Source organism: Chionomys nivalis, chromosome 1, assembly GCF_950005125.1.
Source record: "Chionomys nivalis chromosome 1, mChiNiv1.1, whole genome shotgun sequence".
Classification (NCBI taxonomy): Eukaryota; Metazoa; Chordata; class Mammalia; order Rodentia; family Cricetidae; genus Chionomys; species Chionomys nivalis.
Genome location: NC_080086.1, coordinates 20,509,375 through 20,533,744, shown reverse-complemented (window position 1 = coordinate 20,533,744; position 24,370 = coordinate 20,509,375). Strand labels below are relative to the sequence as shown.

At 40.7% G+C, this 24,370-nt stretch overlaps 1 protein-coding gene across 1 annotated transcript; it reads left to right on the top strand.

The window, feature by feature from the left end:
- Window positions 1-12,321: 12,321 nt before the first annotated feature.
- On the top strand, window positions 12,322-23,657 carry LOC130879665 (C-type lectin domain family 2 member D11-like). The gene is made up of 5 exons (XM_057778409.1): window positions 12,322-12,470; window positions 20,047-20,178; window positions 21,593-21,771; window positions 22,346-22,452; window positions 23,316-23,657. The coding sequence occupies exons 1-5, from the start codon at window positions 12,395-12,397 to the stop codon at window positions 23,458-23,460; spliced, it is 639 nt and encodes a 212-aa protein (XP_057634392.1). The 5' UTR covers window positions 12,322-12,394; the 3' UTR covers window positions 23,461-23,657.
- The last annotated feature ends 713 nt before the right edge of the window (window positions 23,658-24,370 follow it).

Sequence of the window (24,370 nt, the reverse complement as noted above, 5' to 3'; positions counted from 1 at the left end):
GCTGCAAGAAAAAGTAGCAAGCACCTGTCCTGCTCATGTGTTTACCTACTGCACAAAGTTCAGAAAATTCCAATGCTGAATTCATTAAGTATAGGTACCTAATCCTTTCTTGTTAAGTGAAGGTCAGAGGACCTTGTACTCAGCTGTTTGGTAATGTTTCCAACCTATTTCCTGATATAAATAGTATAAGAAAAGATTCTAAAATTTGAAATGACATAATTCCCATGCCCAGACACCCTCTGTGTTTCCATAACCCTCCTAATCTATTTATCTGTGTTATTATCTCTTTACTTGTTATGTATTGGTTAACATATTCAGCTCTTTGATCTGGAAGCTCTGCTCTCAGGAATGCAAAATCATCTGGTCGGGGAACTGTATGAGAAAATATATTCATGACTTGGGTGTCAGCTTTCCTGGCATTTTGCATTTCTAGATAAGAAGCATGGCACAACATGCTCCTGGGTATCCCCAGAAGTCGAAACACTGGCAGCCTGTAACTGGCTTGCTCAAGAGTCTGCACTCTCAGGTCTCCTTTATGTGCTTCTCCCACATAAAGACCTGAGTGGTGTGATCACTCACTGTGCAATGCAAAGTAATGTTTTAACCAATCACAATCCATAGGCTTCCATTCTACAAATAGTTGTTCAGCTACAACAAAGCAGAAGCTGTTCACTGAAACTGTCTCCAGAGGGCTTCAACTCTAGGCTCTTTACTGAACCTCTGGAATATTTTTTTCTTGTGGAGGGGCAAATACTTGGATAATGAAAGCAAGACAACGTGTGTAATTCCTAGTGTGACCCTGGGGAAGAAGGGAGTCAGAGGTGGGAAAATCCTCAGAAGGTCCTAGGCCAGTTAGTCTGACTAATGGAAAATAAAAAAATACCTTAAAAGAAGGTAGAAAGGTTGAGAGCTCTGTGAAGAGCTTTCCATATGAGTATATTTTATTTACTCTAAGATGTTTATTCTAATGTAGTTTCCTCATCAACTTTCAGATTTGTTTTCCCCAGATTCTGATGTGGTATGTCATGAAGGAGTGTCAGAGCCATGCCTGTGCAAAGTCCCCAAGCAAGTTATTCTTGTAATTACATGTTGTGATCATTGTGTGGAAATGTCAGAGTTCAGCTGGCTGAGGATTCTTACCTCCACCTGGATGGCAAGACGTTCACAGTCATTCTCACAGTTGTTCTCTGACCTCCACCTGTGTGTCTACACTCAAGAAGAAACACACACACAACTACATTCTCTCTCTTTCTCTCTCTCTCTCTCTCTCTCTCTCTCTCTCTCTCACACACACACACACACACACACACACACTCACACACACACACACACAAACACACACACTGCATTTGTTCTATTAAATCACTATGTTTGCTTTAGCTTTTGGAAACAGTTTAAACCAGACTGTTTGCAATCAGAAGGTCCACTGAGCTCTACATGATGATGCAATGATTTCAACCTAGGGCAGAGAGGAAACACCTCCCCTGGTTGTGTACTAAGCACACTTTTATGACAGATGCTAAGAGTCCAGCCTGTGAGTGGTACAAAAATAAGCCTCAAAGGCTGCGATTGGTGCAAAAGTTAAGGCTGTGATTGACCTACACAAAGTGCTGTAGAAACTAATGGCCATGACTATGACTTTTCTCAAGTTACTCAGGAATGTTGCTCTGCCTTACCAAGTCAGCTCTATGCCCTCCTATGCTGCTTCCCAGGGTGTTTCAACATCAGTATTAAAAAAGACTTCCCTGAAGTAGCCTGTTCTTGCCTTCTTTAAGCAGTTCAGGCTGAGCTGGTAATACTAGGGAAGCATCAGCAAGGACAGCTGAGAGCAACAGTGATAGCACAGGCCACAGAATGGCAGAGGCAGAATGGCAAAGGCATGGACAGCTGAGTGTGGTCAGCTCATAGAGTGAACGCAGCAAGACAGCTGATGAATTACAGCTGAAGAAGCAGCAACTGATCAATTTGTGAGCATCCAGGCCAGGAGGGAGAAGAGAAGTAGAAAGAGGACAAAGTGGACAGAGCTGAGGCTGAAGAAGAATAAAGGCTGTGAGGAGCAAGTGAAGTGAAACAGCAGGTCCTTATTGCCAAAGAAGCTTCAGAGAGCTACCAAGTCTTTACAGACAATGGTCTCAGACCTGGTGAGAGCTCAACACAGCCTTCTGCTAAGCACTAAGAGTACAGTACAGAATCCTGGGGTCTGAACACTTAAGGACTGAGGACAAAGATCACTGAAACCTGCACAAGCACTGAACACTTTAGGGCGCCAGTATTTGCTGATTCCCAGTCAGCTGCTGTGCCACACTTCTGCAAACAGAAATGGAAGAAACTGCTTGCAATCCAAGTGGAGGAAAGAACCCTCACCCTGCTGGTCTCTGACATTTCTACACAAGATGTGCACAACAGGTAATTACAAGAATAACTTTACGTAGACATGGTTCTGATATTCTTTTATCACAAACCACATCAGAGTCTGGGGAAAACAAATCTGAAAGTTGACAAGGAATTTGCATTAGAATAAACTCTTTAGGATAAATAAAATATACTCATATGGAAAGCTCTTCATACTCTAATAACTTAGGGACTACTTCAATAATAAAACTCACATAGCAGCTTAATTTCAGATAATAATCACAATAGTGGAGGGAATAAATGAGCCTCAGTCGTCAGCAGAGAAGTGAAAGCCAATAAAGTCTAAAGTAGGAGGACTCCCTTTGAAATGGTGAATATGAAGTTGCTCTGTCAGCCAAGTTAAAGCAATAAAATGGTAATTGTTGAAAGAATTAAGAGATTGGAGAGTATAAAGGTGATATTCCTGAAAAATAGGCAACAGGAAAAGAAGCTAAAATTTAATACAGAAAAAATTCAGGAAATGACAAATATGTCTGTGCAATCCATGGAATCCCATGGAAGTCTGATGAAGATGCTCATTTTCTATATATGGAACGAATGACTTGAAACCAGTGGAAACATCAGACATGAGTCTGTCTCTGTCAGTTTCCTCAATGGCTGGAAATAAAAGTCTAGTGAGTGTCCTTTCTAAAGAGGCAGTGAGCCAGCCATATTCTCATGCCTGTACCGGTCTCAGACACATGTATTGGTGATCACCACTTCCTATAAAGAGTTTACTAAATACTATGCAACGAAAATTGCTCCCCCCTTTGAACCTTCTACAAAACCTGCTTGCTTGAGTAGAACTTCACTGACGGTTGAGAGTCAGGGATATTGCAGGTCCAGAGCCCAGTTACTATTTATCTTTAAAGTGATATCCACTCACTGCCCGCGCATGTGACTGGCTTCCATATTTGTAGGCGACATGTTTGGAAAGTGTTAACAGACTCCAAACTTCAACCAACCAAAATGCGAAGAATGCCACCAGGTAGCCTATGAGACCTATAGCAGAGATTTCCCCAGGGTGCTATAATCTGCCCATCTGAAGTTTCCATTAATGTATTTGAAAAGTGGCTTGATTCATGTCATTCTGTGTTCTATTAGTATAAACTTCGGATCATGGAGTTTGGTGGAAAGTTTTATCTGTGTTACTGGGCCATGGACATTCATGTTGGGCTCTAGAATAAACTGTCTCTCACCCCTTTTAGGGGAGACCCATGCTTATAATGACAAATGACAGTTAAAACTATCTCCGGAAAGGGCATGACATTCTGTGCAATGACAGAAACTGTAGGGTTTCCTCTGATGGTTCTTGATAATGTAGTTTAAGTACAATCAAAAAAAGACAAAACAGGGCTGCAATTATCATTACATTAACAAAAGGATATAAAGATAGGAAAACATAAAAGTGGTTAGAGTGTTCATGTGACAGGAACAAGGAAGGAAGGAGGGAGGTAGGAAAAGAAGAGAAGAAGGAAGGAAGGATGGGAAGAAAGGAGAGAGGTTATCAGGGAGAGAGGGACTGGAAGGGAGGGACATGCAGGTAGAACGGGGAAGAAAAGACACCCTGAAATATAAATTAAATACTTTTTTATAATAGGAATTTGGTGCCGGGCAGTGGTGGCACATGCCTTTAATCTCAGCACTCAGGAGGCAGAGGCAGGAGGATCTCCAGGAGTTCAAGGTCAGCCTGGTCACAAGTGCTAGTTCCAGGACAGGCTCCAAAGCACAGACAAACCCTGACTCGAAAGCCAAAAAAAGAAAAAGAATTTGATCAACATGTATGCTTTACTTGTGTGTCTGATGGCCAGGGAGGCGAGAAGATGGTGTGAGACCCCCGGAACTGGAGTTACAGTTGGTCATGAGGATGTTGGGAATCAAACTCAGGTCCTCTGGTAGAGTTGTTTGTGGTCTGATTTTCTAAGCCATCTCTTTCATTGCTGTATAAGAAATTTATCCAACCATATGCTGTTGAAAACTTGGGATCCATCTTCATTTTGGCTTTTGAAAGCAGTACTACCTTGGACAGTAGTATAAAAGCACAGATGTTACCTTCGTGGTCTCCGGTGTCTAATGAGGATTTTCTGGCTGCTACTTTACATAGTGGAAAGGCATGAAAAGGCAGAGTGATGAATGCTCTGTCCCTATACAGGACTCAGTAAAATAACAAACGGACTCTGAAGTTGGCTTAAATCTATATAAAGCACTAATTCATTTGTTAGTCATGATTTAATCACTTCCACAAAAGCCTCACTTCTTTTTAACATGTTATATTAACTTTTTATATTTGATAATAGTGTCTTATTTAGGGTTACTGTTACTGTGATGTAACACCATGGCCAAAGCAGCTTGGGGAGGAAAGGGTTTATTTGGCTTACACTTCCACATCACTATTCATCATCAAAAAGTCAGAGCCACTTCCATCTGTGCGGGCCGGGGTCCGGGTCCGCTGCTTCTGTCTGCTCAGCAGTAAAAAACAACGACTTCCTGAATTTTGCATGCAAATGGACAGAAATAGAAAACACTATTCTGAGTGAGGTGAGCCAGACCCAAAAAGAGGAACAGGGGATGTACTCACTCATATTTGTTTTCTAGCCATAAATAAAGGACATTGAACCTATAATTCATGATCCTAGAGAAGCTAAATAAGAAGGTGAACCCAAAGAAAAACATATAGGCATCCTCCTGAATATTCACCTTCATCAGGCGATGAAAGGAGACAGAGACAGAGACCCACATTGGAGCTCCGGACTGAAATCTCAAGGTCCAAATCAAGAGCAGGAGAGAGAGCACGAGCAAGGAACTCAGGACCGCGAGGGGTGCACCCACACACTGAGACAATGGGGATGTTCTATCAGGAACTCACCAAGGCCAGCTGGCCTTGGTCAGAAAAAGTATGGGATAAAACCGGACTCGCTGAACATAGCGGACAATGAGGACTACTGAGAACTCAAGAACAATGGCAATGGGTGTGATCTTACTGCACGTACTGGCTTTGTGGGAGCCTAGGCAGTTTGGATGCTCACCTTACTAGACCTGGATGGAGGTGGGTGGTCCTTGGACCTCCCACAGGGCAGGGAACCCTGATTGCTCTTAGGGCTGCCGAGGGAGGGGGACTTGATGGGCGAGGGGGAGGGAAATGGGAGGCGGTGGCGGGGAGGAGGCAGAAATCTTAAATAAATAAATAAATAAATAAATAAATAAATAAATAAATAAAGTCGGAACAGGAACTTAAACAGGGAGGGAACCTGGAGGCAGAGCAGTTGCAGAAGCCGTGGATGAGTGCTGGTTATTCACTTGTTTCTCATAGTTTGCTTGCCCTTCTCTCTTGGAGAACCCAGGACCAAGTCCAGGCATGGAACCACCTACCATGGTCTGGAACCTCCTCCATCAATTACTGATTAAGAAAATGATGGAGGAAGGTCATTGGTTAACTAATAAAGAAACTGCCTTGGCCCATTTGATTGGCCAACCCTTAGGTGGGTGGAGTAGACAGAAGAGAATGCTGGGAGCAAGAAGCCGGGTGAGTGAGTCGCCATGATTCTCCCACTCCAGACAGACGCAGGTTAAGATCTTTCCTGGTAAGCCAGCTCGTGGTACTACTCAGAATATTAGAAATGGGTTAGATCAATATATAAGAGCTAGCCAATAAGAGGCTGGAACTAATGGGCCAGGCAATGATTAAAAGAATACAGTTTCCGTGTAATTATTTCGGGGCATAAGCTAGCCATGCGGGCAGCTGGGTGCCGGGGACACAGCCCTGCCGCTCATATTACAACAAGAAAATACCCTACAGGCTAGCCTACAGTTAATCTTATAGATGCATTTTCCTAAATTGAGTTTCTGTCCTGTCAAATGAATTTAGCCTGTGTCAAGTCTACATAAAACTAGTCAACCCAAATATCTGTGTGTTTGCATAAATGGTCACATTCTCATCTATTCACCATTCTCATACCATTCTACTTGCTCTGACCTTTTGCTCTTCTCAGTCTGGCCTCTATCTACCTGTATTTCCTTCCATCCTTCTCTTTTTATTTCCTCTCCCCTTCCTTCCTTCTTTTCTATGCTTCTTTTCTTCTCCCATGCCCTCTGGTTCCCTTGCAAGCTTGAGTGTTCACAATGGCCCTGTCATGTCCAGAAAACAGCATCCCACCTCACTCCTCCTCATCTTCAGCTCCTACAGTCAGTCCCTCTACACCTATTTCACACTATTCTCTGGGTCTTGAAGGAGGTGACATAGATGTTTTTTTCAATACTGAGCAGTTACTTTTTCTCAGTATTTGACTCTCTCTGAGTCTCCTCTTTTTCCACCATCTATTTCAGAAAAAGACTTCTCTGACCATGGCTTGGAGTTGGTTCTTCTACAAAAATAAAATTAAATATTTTGACACAATTGTATCTATATGTACATTTGACAATGCATCTGTAGTGGATTTCTTCATGGAGGATTTCTCATCTTATTTCTTCTTGATGGGATCCAATTTCAAGACTAATTTTGGTGGGGACATAATATATACCCCACTTTCAATATTTTCAGTCATATATCCAGAAATCAGATTGTAGGTACTGTTTTCGTTTGTTTGTTTGGCTGGTTTTTTTTGTTAGTTTGTTTTTTGAGATATGTTCCTCTCTGTGTATCCCTGACTTAAACAGAGTTAAATGAGTGCATTACTATTGCCCAGCTGCATGTTTTTAAACTATTTTCTTTCTTTCTCAGTCTCTCTTTTGAGTGCTTACCACAGTATTCCACTGTGGTGAAACTACTTTACATTTCCTCACCACAGTGAATAATGACATCAATTTTCCCACATTCTCTCCCACACTTAACATTTAATTCTTACTGGGGAAACTGTGTTCTTAGTGTGTTCACCATGTGGGTAGAAGGTGATGTCGCATTGGTTGTAATTCCCCAACCCCTCACATGTCTTCTTCTAAACATTGTTCTTGATCTTCCAGTCACGTTTTGAATTGCGCAGTGCAACCAGACACAATGCTCCAGGTAAAAAAAGTGCAGAGTTAGACCTTTATTTTGCTGGTTAGGTGCAGGGTCAGAAAAGTGTGATAATGTCTCTCAGGCTGTTTGTGTCCTTGTGCTCTGACCTTAAATTCCCCATTGTATCTTCAGTTCTTCCCTTCCATGTGGAGGGAGCGGCTACCTAGAGCAGCTGCAGTTGGGCATTTCCCTTCAACACAGAAGGCTAGAGTCAACTAAAGGTGATTTTTCCTTCTCTGTGAGGAAAGGTGAGCTGAATAGAGAATGTATTTCCTATCCCCTGGTGAATTGGGCTGTAATAAATTTACTCTTCTATTTGTTCTTTTTTTTTCTTTTTCTTTTTTTTTTAAATATTTATTTATTTATTTATTTATTTATTTATTTATTTATTATGTATACAGTGTTCTGCCTGCAGGCCAGAAGAGGGCACCAGACATCATTACAGATGATTGTGAGCCATGGTGTGATTGTTGGGTATTGAAATCAGGACCTTTGAAAGAGAAGGCAGTTCTCTTAACTGCTGAGCCATCTCTCCAGCCCCTTATATTTGTTCTTAAGGTTTGTTGTTGTTGTTATTGTTATTTTAGGACCTCTTCTGTTAAAAGCAAAGTGATTAGCCATAAATTTTAAAAATAGTTTTCTTCTTCCGCGTACACACAAGGGCTTAGCAGAGTCATAAGTGGATGATGCAACCAGGCATGTGCGTGGGTCAAGTGAGCCCTTTAACATGTCCGGGACCAATAGGCAGTTCTTCCTGATGGCTTGTCAGCACATGCATGGACCTAGAACCCGGAAGTGTCAGCCTAATTGTGGATGAAATCATAACATGCTCACTACTCTATTTTTAATATTAAATAAAGAGTAGGCAGATTTCTTCCAAATCTGTAAGCAAGACAGAAAGTATAACCCAAGGAATCAGACAGAACTGGCTCCTGGGACCACATGACCTCTCACATATGTTGTGGCATGGATATGCCCCCCTTCAGTTGTAAGTAAACTAGTTTTTACTGGCTGATAGGTAACTCTTCCATGTTTCCAATAGGTGAATATGGCTAGGGGATATAATTATTTATTATTCAGTAAAATACATTTTTTAAGGAAGAAAGTTGGGTTTTTTCCATCACTGCTTCCCTATAGCTCCTGAGAGTCAGGGCAACCAAACTGCAGTTACTTCTGAAATCATTACAGTGATAGTAAAGGCCCTTCAGGGAAAACTCCTGGTCAAATATACAATCTCTGACCTACCTGGCGGTCTACAATTCTAGCAATTACAATGTCACACAAAGCTCTCTGTCTTCCTTCTTTTTTTGAGGGGTGGGGTAAGGGAGCAGACTTCAAGAGTAGTTCCAGCATCACAGGAAAACTCAGTGGAAAGTACAGAGACTTTTGCATTTGCTGTTCTTTCCCGGATCCATTTTCCTAAGGTCAACACCCTACAGTGAGTAAGTGAGAAGCACACATGCCCAGTGTAGAAATAAATATTGACTCTGTTATGAACCTGAGCCTGCCTCCTCTTGGCAGTGTGCCTTCTATGGGTCTGGCATCATGGACACGTACGTGTGTTCACCCTTACTTTGTTACACACTGAGGCCTCACTGCCTAACCGACCCTGGGCTTCCAGTGCTATGTCTCCCCAGCCCAGACCAGGAGTCTGACTCTGCCTATGCCTCTCTCGGGCTCCACAACTCCAAGAACTGCTGCAGACCTGGGATAAGAAGAAAACTGTAGGTCCTTATCATTGGGCAAGAGTTCACTTTGTCCTCATTTCTGTGCCAGCCTTTACTGTCCTTATCACTGGGTCAGGCTACACTTATGATTTATTATCTCTAGCTCAGAATCATGGGGTTAGAGGAAGAGGCCTCCAGCTAGGGGAGGGTTGAAAGTCCTTGGGGCTTAGTAAGGTCTCTTGTGTTAACAGTTTCACTTCAAGACAGAGCTCTAAAGAGAAACGAAACACAAAGTTAATCAGTAAATTAAAAGTCAGTCTTCAGTTGGCGCCACCATGACTGCCATGGACTCCTGTCCTATTCCAGCAGGATTTTATGACCCAGAGATAGAAAGAGAGGGGGAACTGAGAGCACAGGGATGAGAGTGGAAGGGGAAGGGAGAAAGGGGAGAAGCAGAAAGAGGTGTAGAGAGGGAGAGGGAGAAACGGAATTGAGAGAGAATGGACGGGGAGAGAGAAAGAAGAGAATCAGAAGAGGCTATACAGAGTATGACAGGGAAAGGGATCAGGATTTGAAGATTTTGTGTGCGTTTGTGGAAGACAGGGTGTGCTACTAGCTAGATTAACTTTTTTCTAAGCTGCCAGGCATTGCCTTAGGTCAAGAGGATGAGGAAGAAATGAATGAGGTCCAAAACCAAGAGACTTCATTAGTTAAGAAAGACACTAATGAAAGATTGCCTTCAACTTGGACAGAAAAAAAAAATTGGTGTTGGGTTACATTTAGCTACCTCCTACGCTACAAAACCTCAAGAGATATACTCATATATTCTTCTTTTGTACCTCAAACTTGTGCTGATTTGTGAGGAAATAATTACTCGTATAACAAGACTTTCTTGTCAAACTTTTTCTGGGGGACTGCCATCTCCCAAAAATGACATGGAGACATTACTAATTACGAGAGTTTAGCCTTTAGCTTAGGCTTCTTCCCAACTAGCTCTTATAACTTATCCCATTTCTATTAGTCTTCATTCTGCAATGTGTCTTTTTACCTCTTGTCCATTCTGTATGTCCAATTCCCTCTGTGTCTCACTGGTATCTCCTCCTTTCTTACTCCCAGAGTTCCACTCTCTCCCCAGAAACCCTGCCTATCCTCTCCTGCCTAGCTATTGGCCATTTAGATTTCTATTAAATCAATTTGGTGTCTTAGGCAGGTGAGGCAAAACATAGACATATTTTCATGTAGTATAAACAAATATCCTGCAGCATACCTGGACATAAGAAAATCTGGGTGACACTCATCTCCAGCTACATTGACAGTTGAGTACCCCAAATACCTGAATCCAAAGCCCCTCTGACTACATATCTATTATCTCATATTTTATAGTATACATAATATGTTTATATATAATGTTATATTACTATATTGATTACATGTTACTGGCATATTTTATATAATTAATATATCAAATTTGTAGTACTTTTTAAAACATTTATTTTAACTGATTTCTTTTATGTGCATTGGTGTGAGGGTTTCAGATCCCCTGGAACTGGAGTTAAAAAGAGTTGTGAGTTGGGTGCTGAGAATTGAACTTGGGTCCTCTCTAAGAGCAGCCAGTGCTGTTAACCATTGAGTCATCTCTCCAGTTCCTAAGTTTGGAGTATTTTTTAACTTAGTCTTGGCTGGCCAGAAGCACACTCTGTAGACCAGGCTAGCCTAGGACTCGTAGAGATTCACCTGTCACAGCCTCCCCAGTTCTGAGGTCAGAGTCATATACTACTGTTCACATCATGCAAATATTTTATTCTAGTATTTTAAAATTTTTCTGAGATGTTTACAGTTTTCCTTGGCATATGTTTCTAAATGATGACAACATTGCAAATTTGTTGTTTGGTTTTTTATTTTTATTTTTTAGGATGATGATATTCCTTTGCTATATTTCTGGAGCACCTACATTATAAATCTAAAGTTTTCAAGCCTGTGATTCCAGCTCTGGAACAATCTGACATGCGCTTCTGACCTCTTCAGGCAGCTGTACTCACAGACACAGACTTACAGAAAGGCATACCCACACACATATAATTAAACCAACACAAATAATTTTAGAAAAACTCCAACTCTGTTTCATAAACTGTCTATCCCTGAAATTCTTCTTGGCATCAAAGCTATGAATCTTGGTTTGGCCTGTGTAGAAGGAGCAGAGGGCTGCGTTCCTGCCGCCCGGCTCCTGGCCGCTGGCTACCTTATGCCCCTGAATAACAACACACAAACTGTATTCATATAAACACTGCCTGGCACATTATATCTAGCCTCTTCTTGGCTAACTCTCACATCTGGACTAAGCCATTTTTAATAATCTGTGTAGCACCACAAAGTGGTGACTTATCAGAAAGGATTCTAGTGTACGTCCATCTTGGGCTGGAGCTTCATTGCGTCTGCCCCAGAGAGGAGAGGCATGGCGATTGCCTCACTTCCTCCCAGCATTCTGTTCTGTTTTCCCCACCTACCTATGTTCTGACCAATCAGGCCAAGCAGTTTTCTTTATTAATCAACCAATGAAACAACAGATAGATGAAGACCCTTCTACATCAGGCCTGAGTCAAAGGTCCCTGAAAATCTAGAGAAAAGAGTCTCAACTTGTAGGCTGTGACATCTTTGGCAGGAGGGGATTGAACGTCCATATCACAGGGGTCACATATCAGATATCCTGCATAGCAATATTTACATTCTGATTCAGAGCAATAGCAATACTACAGTAGTGATAAAATAAATTTATCATTGGGTCTCACCACAGTATGATGAGCTGTCTTAATGGGGGACACCATTGAGAAGGTTGAGAACCACTGATCTAGAGGCATTTCTCGGACTGGTGAAGGTGGCAGGGGGATGTGTCTTTCTGTCCCCACACCACCAATTAAACATTCCCATATTTGAAACTGTCATTTGAGACAGCCTGAATGACTCATAACTGGCTCCACAATAAATGATCTCTTATTTTCGGAGAGGAGAGAAATGTGTACATTGACTGTGGACAGTGTGTCTCCAGCTCTCTCCATTCTGACTCTTGTCTCACAGACATTCAGTCTCTGGATCTTTTTAGCACAGAGAATCCTCTGACCTGGCTCTGGTGCCTGCTTCTTAAGTGATTTCTTCAGTCTTCCGAGTTGTAGAATGATGGGGTTCACCACTCCAGAGGATCCCTGCTCTTTGTGTGAGAGTCAGGCAGGAAGAAGTGTGCTGACGACTGAGTGGACGGGAGTGGAACCGCTCCGAAGCATAAAAGGCATTTCTTCCCTCTCAACGTTTTCAGTTTCTTGTAGCTGAAACTCAGCTTGTCAGCTCTGAGATGAGTGCTGCAGAGCCTGCAGAGGCTTTTCTGGGCATGTTCAGAACCACAGACAGACTGCAGGAAGGTGAGAACGGTATGTATTTAATGCATATTCGAATGGAACTACAAGAGCAGAGAGCTGCTTGTCAGGGACAGGAATAGAAGCAGAGGGCAGAGGAGCTGAACCTCAGGACTGTAAGCCTGCCACAGTGGGTTTCTGCAGAACCAGAGAATGCAGACAGGAGTTTAGTTAACTAAGAGGTTTTTACATTAGTTATTCTATTGGAGTATATAATATTTAACACTTAAATAGTTCTCACACAAGAGAAATGAACAGTGAATTGCTATACAAAAGCCTTAGTGAAAGCTTTTTTCTCTTTTTTCTTTTTTTTTTTTTTCTTTTCTTTTTTCCACAGCAAAGACAAATTCAAACAACAGCTTTGCACTGTGCACAGTGACAGGAGGTGCCTGGAAAGCTGGGGCTTTTGCTTTGCAGATCCATTGTGATGGAAAAGGATGGAAGGAAGAGACTGGAGACCTGGGGTCCAGGCTGACCCCACCTAGGAACAAATCCTCTGCATTTTGAGCTCCTAGTAAATTATACTAGGGAATAAAATGGGTTTTCTACTTTAGTATTCAGAAAGAAAGCGAATTTGTGTTTATTGCGTTTTGAAAATGTCTATGCTTCATTATATTTCACTCTTTTATCTTCTTTTTTCTTCATCCCCATCCCTTCACCTTAATTTTTTTCATTTAGGAAAAGATATTGGATTTTTTTTAATTTATTTATTTTTATTTATTTATTTATTTATTAAAGATTTCTGCCTCCTCCCCACCACCACCTCTCATTTCCCTCCCCCAATCAAGTCCCCCTCCCTCGTCAGCCCTAAGAGCAATCAGGGTTCCCTGCCCTGTGGAAAGTCCAAAGACCATCCACCTCCATCCCAGTCTAGTAAGGTGAGCATCCAAACTGCCTAGGCTCCCACAAAGCCAGTACCTGCAGTAGGATCAGAAACCCATTGCCATTGTTCTTGAGTTCTCAGAAGTCCTCATTGTTCGCTATGTTCAGCGAGTCCGGTTTTATCCCATGCTTTTTCAGAACCAGGGCAGCTGGCCTTGGTGAGTTCCCGAAAGAACATCCCCATTGTCTCAGTGTGTGGGTGCACCCCTCGCGGTCCTGAGTTCCTTGCTCGTGCTCTCTCTCCTGCTTCTGATTTGGACCTTGAGATTTCAGTCTGCTGCTCCAATGTGAGTCTTTGTATCTGTCTCCTTTCATCGCCTGATGAATGTTACTGTTCAGGAGGATGCCTACATGTTTTTCTTTGGGTTCACCTTCTTATTTAGCTCCTCTAGGATCACGAATTCTAGGCTCAATGTCCTTTATTTATGGCTAGAAACCAAATATGAGTGAGTATATCCCATGTTCCTCTTTTTGGGTCTGGCTTACCTCACTCAGGATAGTGTTTTCTATTTCCGTCCATTTGCAAGCAAAATTCAGGAAGTCATTGTTTTTTACTGCTGAGTAGTACTCTAATATGTATATATTCCATACTTTCTTCATCCAAACAAGACTGATATTTACCAAAATATAAAAGTAATGACAAAATATTAACACTTATCACTTAAACTGAGTATTCTCCTAACTGAAACATTATTATTAGCACCATTATTATTATTATTATTATTATTATTATTATTATTATTATTATTATTTTGTTGTTGTTGCTTTTCCTGCTACTGCTGTTGCTGCTGCTTCTGTCTGCTGCTGATTGACTAATTCTTTGAGACAATCTCATACTTTATTCCAACTGACTCCTGTTCCCTTTGCCCCAGCGGGTTGACTTTTGAAAACAAGTACTTACCCAATAGGAGAACACCTGTTACGAATGTGGAGCTTCTGTCCAAAGGGTGAATGTTGTGTAACTGGAGGAATTCTGCAGCTTGTAACTTGTCTCTTGTCTCTCATTTGAAACTATAGCTGGTTCTGTGAGTGAAGCAGGCTTTTTGTTTTATTGTGTTTTGTTTAGTTTTTCAAGAAAGGGTTTCCTGTTAGGTCAAAAGCTTCCTAGCTCCCTAACACCCCTTTATACAAAGAATCTGGAAAATTATAATCGAGGGCCTCATCCTAGCCCCTGGCACCCATCTTTGAAATACTGGGCAGAAACTCCATTTCAAGCTCCATCCCCTGAAGTTGCCTTAGTCCAAACTCCACCTCTGAGAAAGCCCGCCAAGAATTACCCCTCCCCAGGGAGTGTCGCAAGGGCTGCCAAATGGTAACTCCTCCCAGGGGGAGGTCAAGACCACGCCCTCAGGTTACTTAAACTGCTCCCTAGAGACTGTACATGTGGTCTCCACTTCTCTCTCTCCCCTCACTTTCTTGGTGCCACTTGGGAGCACTGCATTAAACATGGGCGTTTTCTATTTGGTCTGATTGGACTTATTTGCTTCCGCGGAGAGGCTCATCTAAGAAATATTCCTAACATTTCCCTGTGTAGCCTTGGCTGTACTGTTTTTTGTTTTTTTTGTTTTTTTTTTTTTTTTTTTTTTTTGGTTTTTTGAGACAGGGTTTCTCTGTGGTTTTGGAGCCTGTCCTGGAACTAGCTCTTATAGACCAGGCTGGTCTCGAACTCACAAAGATCCGACTGCCTCTGCCTCCCAAGTGCTGGGATTAAAGGCATGCGCCACCACCGCTCTTATAGACATGGCTGGTCTCAAATGCAGGTATCTGACTACCTGCCTCTGCCTCCTGATTGCTGGGATTAAAGATTCCTGCCACTTTTTAAAAAATAAACTAAAAACCAGATCAGCAATGTTTCATTTCTTTGTTTTTTGAGAGATCATTTCTAATATTATTTCCTAATAAGACACAAAAGTTATGCTACAACTGTGTTACGGAATGCGTTAGGTTTTAGAAGGAGATCATGTATATATGAGAAAGGTGAACAGAAAAATTGCCATTTATGTATCAAAATGAAACAGGTGGTATCATTTTATACCACTGTAAGTAGAGGATGACCAGTAAATCTTGCTGTTGATATCATATATGAAATGTCTGGTGTGAAATCCTGTTTGAACCCAGTAAAAGGAAGAAGTTACACCATTTATGTACCAAGATGAAACAGACAGTATTAAATTTTATTCAACTGTAAATATGAACAACTATCAGTAAATCTTGCTGTTGATAATGTATATGAAATGTCTGGTGTGAAATCCTATCAGAACCTGGGTGATTAGATGCTTGAAATCTCTACTAGAAGACATATCAGTTATTGCTCTTTAACACAATCCCAAACTTTACAGTTTGTTTTTTTTTCTTTTGTGTCTTCCTTTTTTTTTTTAATTGACATTTTACACTTACCACACACTTTTATTGTTTCCTTAAGGTGACTACATTAGAAACTCCCTCAGCTATTTTTAGGGACACTATACATTATTGTGAACTCTATCCTACTGTGCCTTTGATGCCAGAGCTGATACCTTTTTGTACCAAATATTGCCCCTTTTCCTCTTTACTCTCCCAAGACCTGTAAGAGACATTAATTCCCATGTATGTATTGTGACATTGTTCATAATAACCAGCCCATGGAACCTATCTTCATCTATCAGTGAATAAATGGGGAAAATTGTGACATATACAAAAGAGAAGATGAGATGACATCTTTTGTGACATCATGCATAGACCTGAGTGACATGCTGAGTAAAATTAATCAAGCACAGAGGGCATAACACTGCTTGACAGTTAGATGGAATGGCTATGAGTATGGACTATTAATTCAGAATTTGGGAGAGATTTTAAGTACAATTCTAAACTCAACAATCATAGGTAAGTGTAGACATTTCAAGTTTGAAGGTGTTTAGAAATCTGATATATTTTTACATAAGTAATATTGGGGATGGGGCGACAAGAGGAATAGAAAACTGATGAAAATTGGATTCTCACACGCAGACCAGTGTTGGTAGTGAGCACATGAGAATTTAACATATTTTTCTTTATTTTTGTATAAACTTGCAATTCCCAATAATAAATGCCTTGGTTTCAAATGTTAAAAAAATAGAAGAGAAGAAAATATGAAGAATGACTTACAGATGAACTGACCTTCAGAAGACCAGTGAAAAAATGGGTCTTTATTGGGGGAGATTAAAGGACACTTTGAGTATCACCTTAGTAGAAAGAAAAAAATAGAAATAATGATAACTGGGTTTCTAAAGACTTTTTTTTTTGTTTGTTTGTGGAGGCCACTTCTTCGTTTCCTGGATGTCCAGACTCTGAAATAATCATGCAGAAACTTTATTATTTAAATTACTGCTTGCACTACTAACTCTAGTTTCTTATTGGCTAGCTCTTACATCTTAAACTAACCCATTTCTATTAATCTATATATTGCCACATGACTGTGGTTTACTAGCAAGATTCTGTTTCATCTGTCTCCTGCAACAGGGATCTACATGAGGCTTGAAACTCCACCTTCTTTCTCCCAGCACTCAGTTTAATTTTCCCTCCTAGCTCTAGTCTGTAATGCCTCTGGCCAAAATAGGTTTATTCATTAACCAATTAAAGCAACACATAGATAGAATTTTTATCTAATATGAACAACAAAATATGAATGTTGAGAGTTTTGTATGTAGTCAAAATCCAAAGGACATTATATAATTCTTACAATCCTCTAATCCTAAGCATTGTCTTTCTTGTTAATTTAAATATCAGTCCTCTTAAGACTTGGAGATGTATTCTCATGTCAGACATATGCTCACGTCTCCATCACAGCAAAATAAAGATTTATAACTCCACTCAAATTCCTCTGAGGCACATTGCAGATTCTTCCCAGACACTCTTTCCTGATATTTGTTTTTCCAGACATTTGCTGTTCCCATGGATACTACAGACTGGTAGTCATCCACATCTGTTACTTGTGTGTCAAGTATAAACAGTTGACCTCAGAGTTATGTTCCAAGCACCACTGATCCACAAATAGTTCTGAATTTAGAACTTTGAAAGCAGCTTGAAATACATTAGCTTTTATTTTGGAAAAGGATAAGAAAAGCCAACAGGAACACTGGTAGATTAGATTAGGTAAAGCAGAAACAATTTAGTGATGTTTGGAGAGACATAAATAAACCCCACACAGCTTTGTTATAAGATTCTCAAGATTGGCTGCAGGACAACTGGCTCGGAGCTCACTACTCTAGAGCTGTGGAGGATCTAAGCCTAAGGAACACTTGGGCACAGTAAGAGAGATGGTCAGGCACAAGCATATGCTCCAAGTTTTCCTTTAAAATGCCCCATCCACAGTGCTCAGTAATATTGAATTACATTGTCAAAGCTAGAGAATATTTGGCTGATTCCAGATGTGACTTTTAAAAAGTATTTTATATTTTTTCTAAGATTCTCGAGAGTTACTGTCAATATTTATATGTAGATTTTATTTTTTAGTGGAAATATGGGTTTTTATTTCTCTTGGGGGAACATGGGGCTAGCAGGGCCTGGACTTATAGTAAGTGTATTCTCATTTATATAAACTGATGATCTGTTTCCAGTTGTCTTTTCTCAAACCTGATCATGCTGAACGTATTTAATACATGAACTTTGTTGGCCAGTATTCAAGTATTTGGTCCATTTTTATTCTCTCTCTCTCTCTCTCTCTCTCTCTCTCTCTCTCTCTCTCTCTCTCCCCCTCTCTTTCTCCCTCCCTCTCTTAAAACTAAAACATTAAGTTCTCACAACTCTCAGGATACAACTCCTTTTTGATCTATGTCCTGCAAATACTGTTTTTTGAATTCCCTTTGAAAGACTCAGAAAAGAGGGATTTTTAAAATTAGGCCAAAATTCAAGTGTTCCATTTTCTATAACGTGGATTGGGATTTTGGTATTATACCTGAGACACTTTTATTCACCATTAGGTCACAAAAGACTTTTTTTTCACTCTGTTCCTGAAATAGTTTCATGGCCCTAGGCTTCATACTTGGGTAGCATTTTATAGAAGGTAGGAGAAATGAGTTTTAGTATGTGATGCAGATTGCCTCAGAGGGTAGGCAGAAGCCAAAACATACTTAAATCTTTGTTTCTGCCCCTCTATGATTAGGTGGTGTCATTTCTGCAAATTTGACCTCTTTATATTTCTAAGTTGCTCAGCTAGACTAATTCTTTTGTATTTTCATACAATTTGAAGGTTATCTTGTGCAGGATGGCTAAACATGGTTAAAAGCACTGGCTTCTTTTGCAGAGAACCCAGATTTAGTCTCTTATACTTTCATGGCCAACACAACTATTTGTAACTCCATTTCCAAGGAATTCAGTACCCTTTTCTGTTTTCCTTTTGGATCAGGCATGCACATCATGCCAAGACATAAAATGAGTCTTTCTTTGTCCCTGTACCTCCCAAATGATAACATAGAAACTTCTTATTTGTTATGAAAGTTTGGTCTCAGTTTAGGCTTCTTTTGAACTTGATCTTAGAACTTAAATTTACCCATTTCTATTAGCCTATGTTTTGCATTGTAGTTTTTTTTTTTTACCTTGCTTTCATTCTGTATGTTCAACACTTTCAGTATCTCATTGACATCTCGATTTTTCTGCCTCTTCCTTTCTCTCCAAGGAAATCCCACCTATCTCTCCTACATAGTTATTGACCTTTCGGCTCTTTATTAAACCAATCAGAAAGTGCCTTGGCAGAGAAACATCTTCGCAGTATACAAATATTCTGCAACACAGACATATATGCAGGCAAATCAACCATATGCATAAAATAAAAACTAAAGTTAATAAGAATGACAGACCTTGCTTATTTCTTTGAAATGTCCTATATCCATAAATGTGTTGGAAAGAATTCCTTCAACAACTAGCCTGCTGAGAGCTTTTGTTATTTTGTGCTAATATTAATTTATTTCACACAATATTGAAAACTTCTTAAAATGTTCCCATATTTCACCCATTAATTATGTCAATGTGTTCTATTATATTTAAGTGTGTTTACTAATTTATTTACTCACTAGGTTCTAATGTGCTTTGTTATATTTATGGATGTGTTTGCTAAATTATTTACTTACTAGGTTTTTGAAACTGATCCAGGTTGGCCTCAAACCTTCTTTATAGCCAAGGCTGGTCTCGTACCCATGGCTCTCCAACTTCTGCATCTCTAGCACTAGAACTGCAGAAGTGTACCCATATATTTGTCTCATTGACTAGAAGGGGAGTTATACAGACAGTCATTAGCTGTCCCATGTGTAAGGCAGGAGCCAAACTTGGGTCCTCTATAAGAGCAACAACAGTTTCTAATTTCTCAGTTGTCTATATCTCCAGCCTCTTGCCTAATCCTGCCACCTCCAACCCCCCACAATGTTTCCCTCAGTCCTAACCAGTCTATTCTTAAGAAACTAACTCCACAGGTGGATTTTTTTCCTGTTGTAGTTGTTCCTTTTTCATCCTGATCTCCACTCTTTCTGTTTCTAATCCGTTTATTGGCTTTTAGTTCAATAACTGGAGGACTTCATGGTGACACTTCTGCTTTTCTTTCTTCAACTTTTCTGTGAACCATAGACATCATTTCCAGATCAGGACATTCTGTGAAGGGTGTTTGCAGAGAAGGAGTACAAGCCAAATCAACAGATGATTCTGAGTAAATACAGCTTTTTCCATGAAAGATTCTTGAGATTGATATTCTTATATTTTTCAGATAAAAAACTCCAAGGAAAATGTCTCAGACTTGTCTCCCCCATGTCTCCTGCCTGGCTTTACGGCTGCTATGCAGTGATTATCGTCCTCACTGTAGCTGTGATTGCACTTTCTGTTGCTCTGTCATTGTCGGGTGAGTGACATTCTCCAGATCCTGCAGCATTCTGTCCACATCCACACTGTCAGTTACACTTTCTGAGCACTGTGAGCCAGGCACTGTTTGAAGGGCAGGAGAGAGAACACACTGGAAATTCCTGTTCTCTGGGAGCTTAGGTTTTAGCAGAAAGGTGCAATCAATGATCAGTACAGGCTGTGGTGTTCACAGGAGGCCAGGCTTGTGAAAAAATGCCATTGAGCAACCTCTCAACAGATGCAAGAGACATATGTCTACCATGGGGAATTATTCAAAATAGAAAACAAGGGGAGCAATACCCAAAGAAGGAAGCTCAAGGAACTGTGAGGACAGAGAAGAGAACTATGTCCAGGATGATACAGCACCTTCCCCTCTTACCCATGGTGTTAGTTTCCATGCTCAACTATATTTTGATAGTATTCAATGAAAGGTTTTTGAAGTGATCAATTTACAGAATTTTAGAACTACACTGTTCAGAATAGTATAATAAAAGACTTGTACTGTTGCCAACTGGCGGGGGATACTCTTTCCCTCTTGACTGGTTGGCCACCAAGTTGAGAGGGGAAAAATTAAGAAGAGGTGACAGAAAGCTTTTATATAGTCCATGACAACTGATGAAGAGAAGCCTCTGGGAGACAGACTTAAGTGGATCATCTAAAGTTTATTCCAAAGTATAAGAAATATATATGATTAAGAAGCCTGGGGATAAACTGTAGACTTGGTTTGTGGCAGTAAGGTCCTTTAGAATAGACTTTCTAGAATAAGTCTTCTTAGCAGGGCTCTGTATCAAGGGCAAGCTAAGGATGAATCAAGCATCTGGTATTAAAACAGGTATCTGGTTCAGAGACAGCTTCCAGATAACATCAGTCCTCCAGGCCCGGGGACATCCTCTAGATGAGGCTAGACAGAGAGCAGGAAGCTTTGTTGGGGAAGGAGGAAGTTCCTTATGGTCAAGCCTAGAGAGAAAGCTGCTAGCCTATGGCAGACTGTGACCTCTAATGAGTCAGCATGTATTCCAACATCTGAGTAGTCCCTTAGTGTAACAGGTCCACACTGTATATACTGCCTTCCCAATAGTCCTCATTGTTATCTAAATTATCAGGCTGACTGTCAAAGTAGGTGTCCATACAGGGTGCTTGTTGCTCTAGCAGCCCAATTGTAGTGAACAATCATAAAGCACAAAAAATGATAATATTATAGGAACTCAGTTTCTGGGCCCCTATTGTCAGTGAGCACCTGAAAGAGATTGGGGTACAGGCCTGAGATGGGATGCCTTTAGCTAAAGGACCATTATCCTAAGGAGAAGACCCCTACAGATCAGTTAGGAAGACTATAGTCAAAATCACACCTCACATCTGAGCTCAGTACGTTATGTCAATTCTTGTTATAACTCATTTTATTGTCTAAATTTTAGGAGAAAAGCCAGAACAGGTCTCAGTCAAAAATACCTATGCTGTTTGTCCAAGAGACTGGATTGGTTTTGGGAGTAAATGTTTTTATTTTTCTGAAGACACAAGCAACTGGACATTCAGTAAGGAAATCTGCATGAAACAAAAGGCTCAGCTATCTCAATTTGACAACATGGAGGAACTGGTAAGAAAGGATCGGAATTGATTTGTTTGTTCTATTGAATATGTCTTTCCTTGAGATAGACTGGTTAAAGATGAAGCTTGAGGAAGGATCACCCCTTACAGATGGAGACATGGGGAACACATGATTGTGTGCCATTTACTGGTGATAATATTCCTGATTGGAGTCCTCAGACATTCATGAAACATTTTCTCAGGTAGTGCTCATAGTCAACCTGGAAGGTCGGATATGCCACTTTACTAATATACCTGCTGGTGATGAGCATTTTTTCTCTAAGCTAGCAAATGCTGCATCCTGAAGGTGACAACTGTTAATAACTGCAAGGGCAGGCTTAACCAGGAACTCACCCATCCATGAAGAATATGTCGTTACACTTGGCATTTTAATTCAAATGAGGTACTTAAGAATTATGACTGTAAACTGGATCCACTGAGAACTGAGGGCTATTATGGCTCCAAAGGCTGTGTCCCTCACTTATACTCTCCTGTTATCTAAAGAGAAAGCTGTGGGGTGGGGACACTCAGTGGTCATCTGAAACAGAGAGACACATATATTTGCTTTCCATGTTTTATGACAGAATTTCCTGAGGAGATACAAAGGGACCTTTGACTACTGGATCGGCCTGCACAGAGAGTCACCAAAGCACACTTGGAGGTGGATAGACCACACAGAGTATAACAGCTCGTATGTTTTCAAACCAATTTCCTTCTACTGTGATCATTTGTTATGAAGTGTGTGAGTTGGGTCTATTAGAGAAGAATATCTGTGTTTTGTGAATCCAGCTGTACTGCCTTGGAGGTATATTGGCCATCATTTCTAAAACCTTTGCTTAGTGTGATTTTCCTCAAGATCTTTAGCATGATGGTGGCATTTAACGTAACTATTGTCTGCTCCATCACTAATTTAAATTTCTTTGTTGTTGATAAATGTCCTGTGTGGAATGTAGAAATAACATTAGATGGGCAATGAGAGCCCTGAGACTCCAGGAAGCCACTGCAGAAGGGCAAGCCCGAGACCCATCAGTCCACCATGTGTCTGGCTGCACCTGTTCACAGAAGCAGAGATTTCACATCCTTGAAAACCTCCTCTAAAATCTAACTAGAGAGCACCCAAGACAATTCTTGAACGTGAGCATAGATGCTTTAAATGGAGCCATTATAGACCCTGTCTTGTCCATTATTAAAGTCAATTAAGAAATTTACTAAGAAGTGGTTTTTCCCATATGTGAAATGCTTCAAAACAGAATTCAAAATCATTTTCAGTGAGGCCACCTATGGCTGTAGTTTAATTGAAGTGGGTAGCAAGCACTAGTTAACTTCTTTGTACACAAATTGAAAGGTTGGTTCAACTTAGATGAATGTCAAAGGTACTATGTTCAAATCAAATCCTGAGAATGAAAAAGACAGTAGATACAAAACTAGTGCAGATGATTCTCTTGGACTCTGCCCTTGATCATATTACAAATAAGTAGTAGAGACAGAAGATTTCACTGAGGAGTGAATGCAGTTCTGGGCTCTGCAGATTTACTGTTTTGGGTTTATTTTCAGGGTTCCCATCCGAGGAGTGGAAGACTATGCCTACCTGAGCAACAATGGGATCAGCAGTGCCAGGATGTATACAGATAAGAGATGGATCTGTACCAATCCCAACAGCTATATCCTCGAATGCCAAATTCCTTTTGCTTCTTTCTAGTCTTTGTTAAGAGATGTTTTTTAACCTAATATCTACAGTTGCTGCTCTAGTCCCCATCTTCCAACATTGTTATCAAAAGAAACTGAGTATTTGTTGACATCACAACTGAAAATCATGTTGGAAAATGGCACATACATGGGCTTAGAAGAACACTGGTATGTGTAAAATGAATGCTGTTACTCATGTCCTAAGCCTCAAGTACTTTTAATGTTAGTTAACCCCACTTTTATGATATGAAGTTTTTGTGCAGACAGTCTTTTTTATGAGGTTATTTGACCATCAAACTGAGTTCTACAATATGCAGTTGTCCTTGCGCTTTCATGATGAAAAGCACCAGGCAATGGTGTCTTTAAAGTGGGTCTTTGGAATGAGTCTTGTTGTCACCATTATGATTGTGAGACTGGTTAGTTTCAACTAAGTTCCTGACAGAATGTAGGGACATAGCCCCACCCATTGGGGGCGTGTTCGCCTCGGGCTAATGTTTACGGATAAATCTGCCGGGCGTGAGCCCAGCAGCCCTTTTTCTTTTGCTCTGCTTTTCCAGTGCTCCGCGGGAACCTGTGGTCCTATAAGTCTATTTCCTTATTAAAACTGTATATATCTATATAATCTGTCTACATTCATTTGCGCCGCCACATTTGGCGTCCCAACGTCGGGCTATTTTGCCCCCGACCCGGCACAGGGGGGGCGCAAGCTCCACCTTTCCCGGCTAGTTGCCTGAGCTCAGAAAGGCGATTTTCGCTTTCCCTTCCCCCACTCCAGGCCACTACAGTCGCAGAGCAGCGACCCCCCACAGAGCAGTTAATAGCTCCCTGCTTCTTCCAAACCCTCACTGCCTGATTTAAGGGAAGCAGCTGCGGTTTTGAAAAAAAAAAAAAAAAAAGCCCATACCTCAACTTCTGACAAAGAT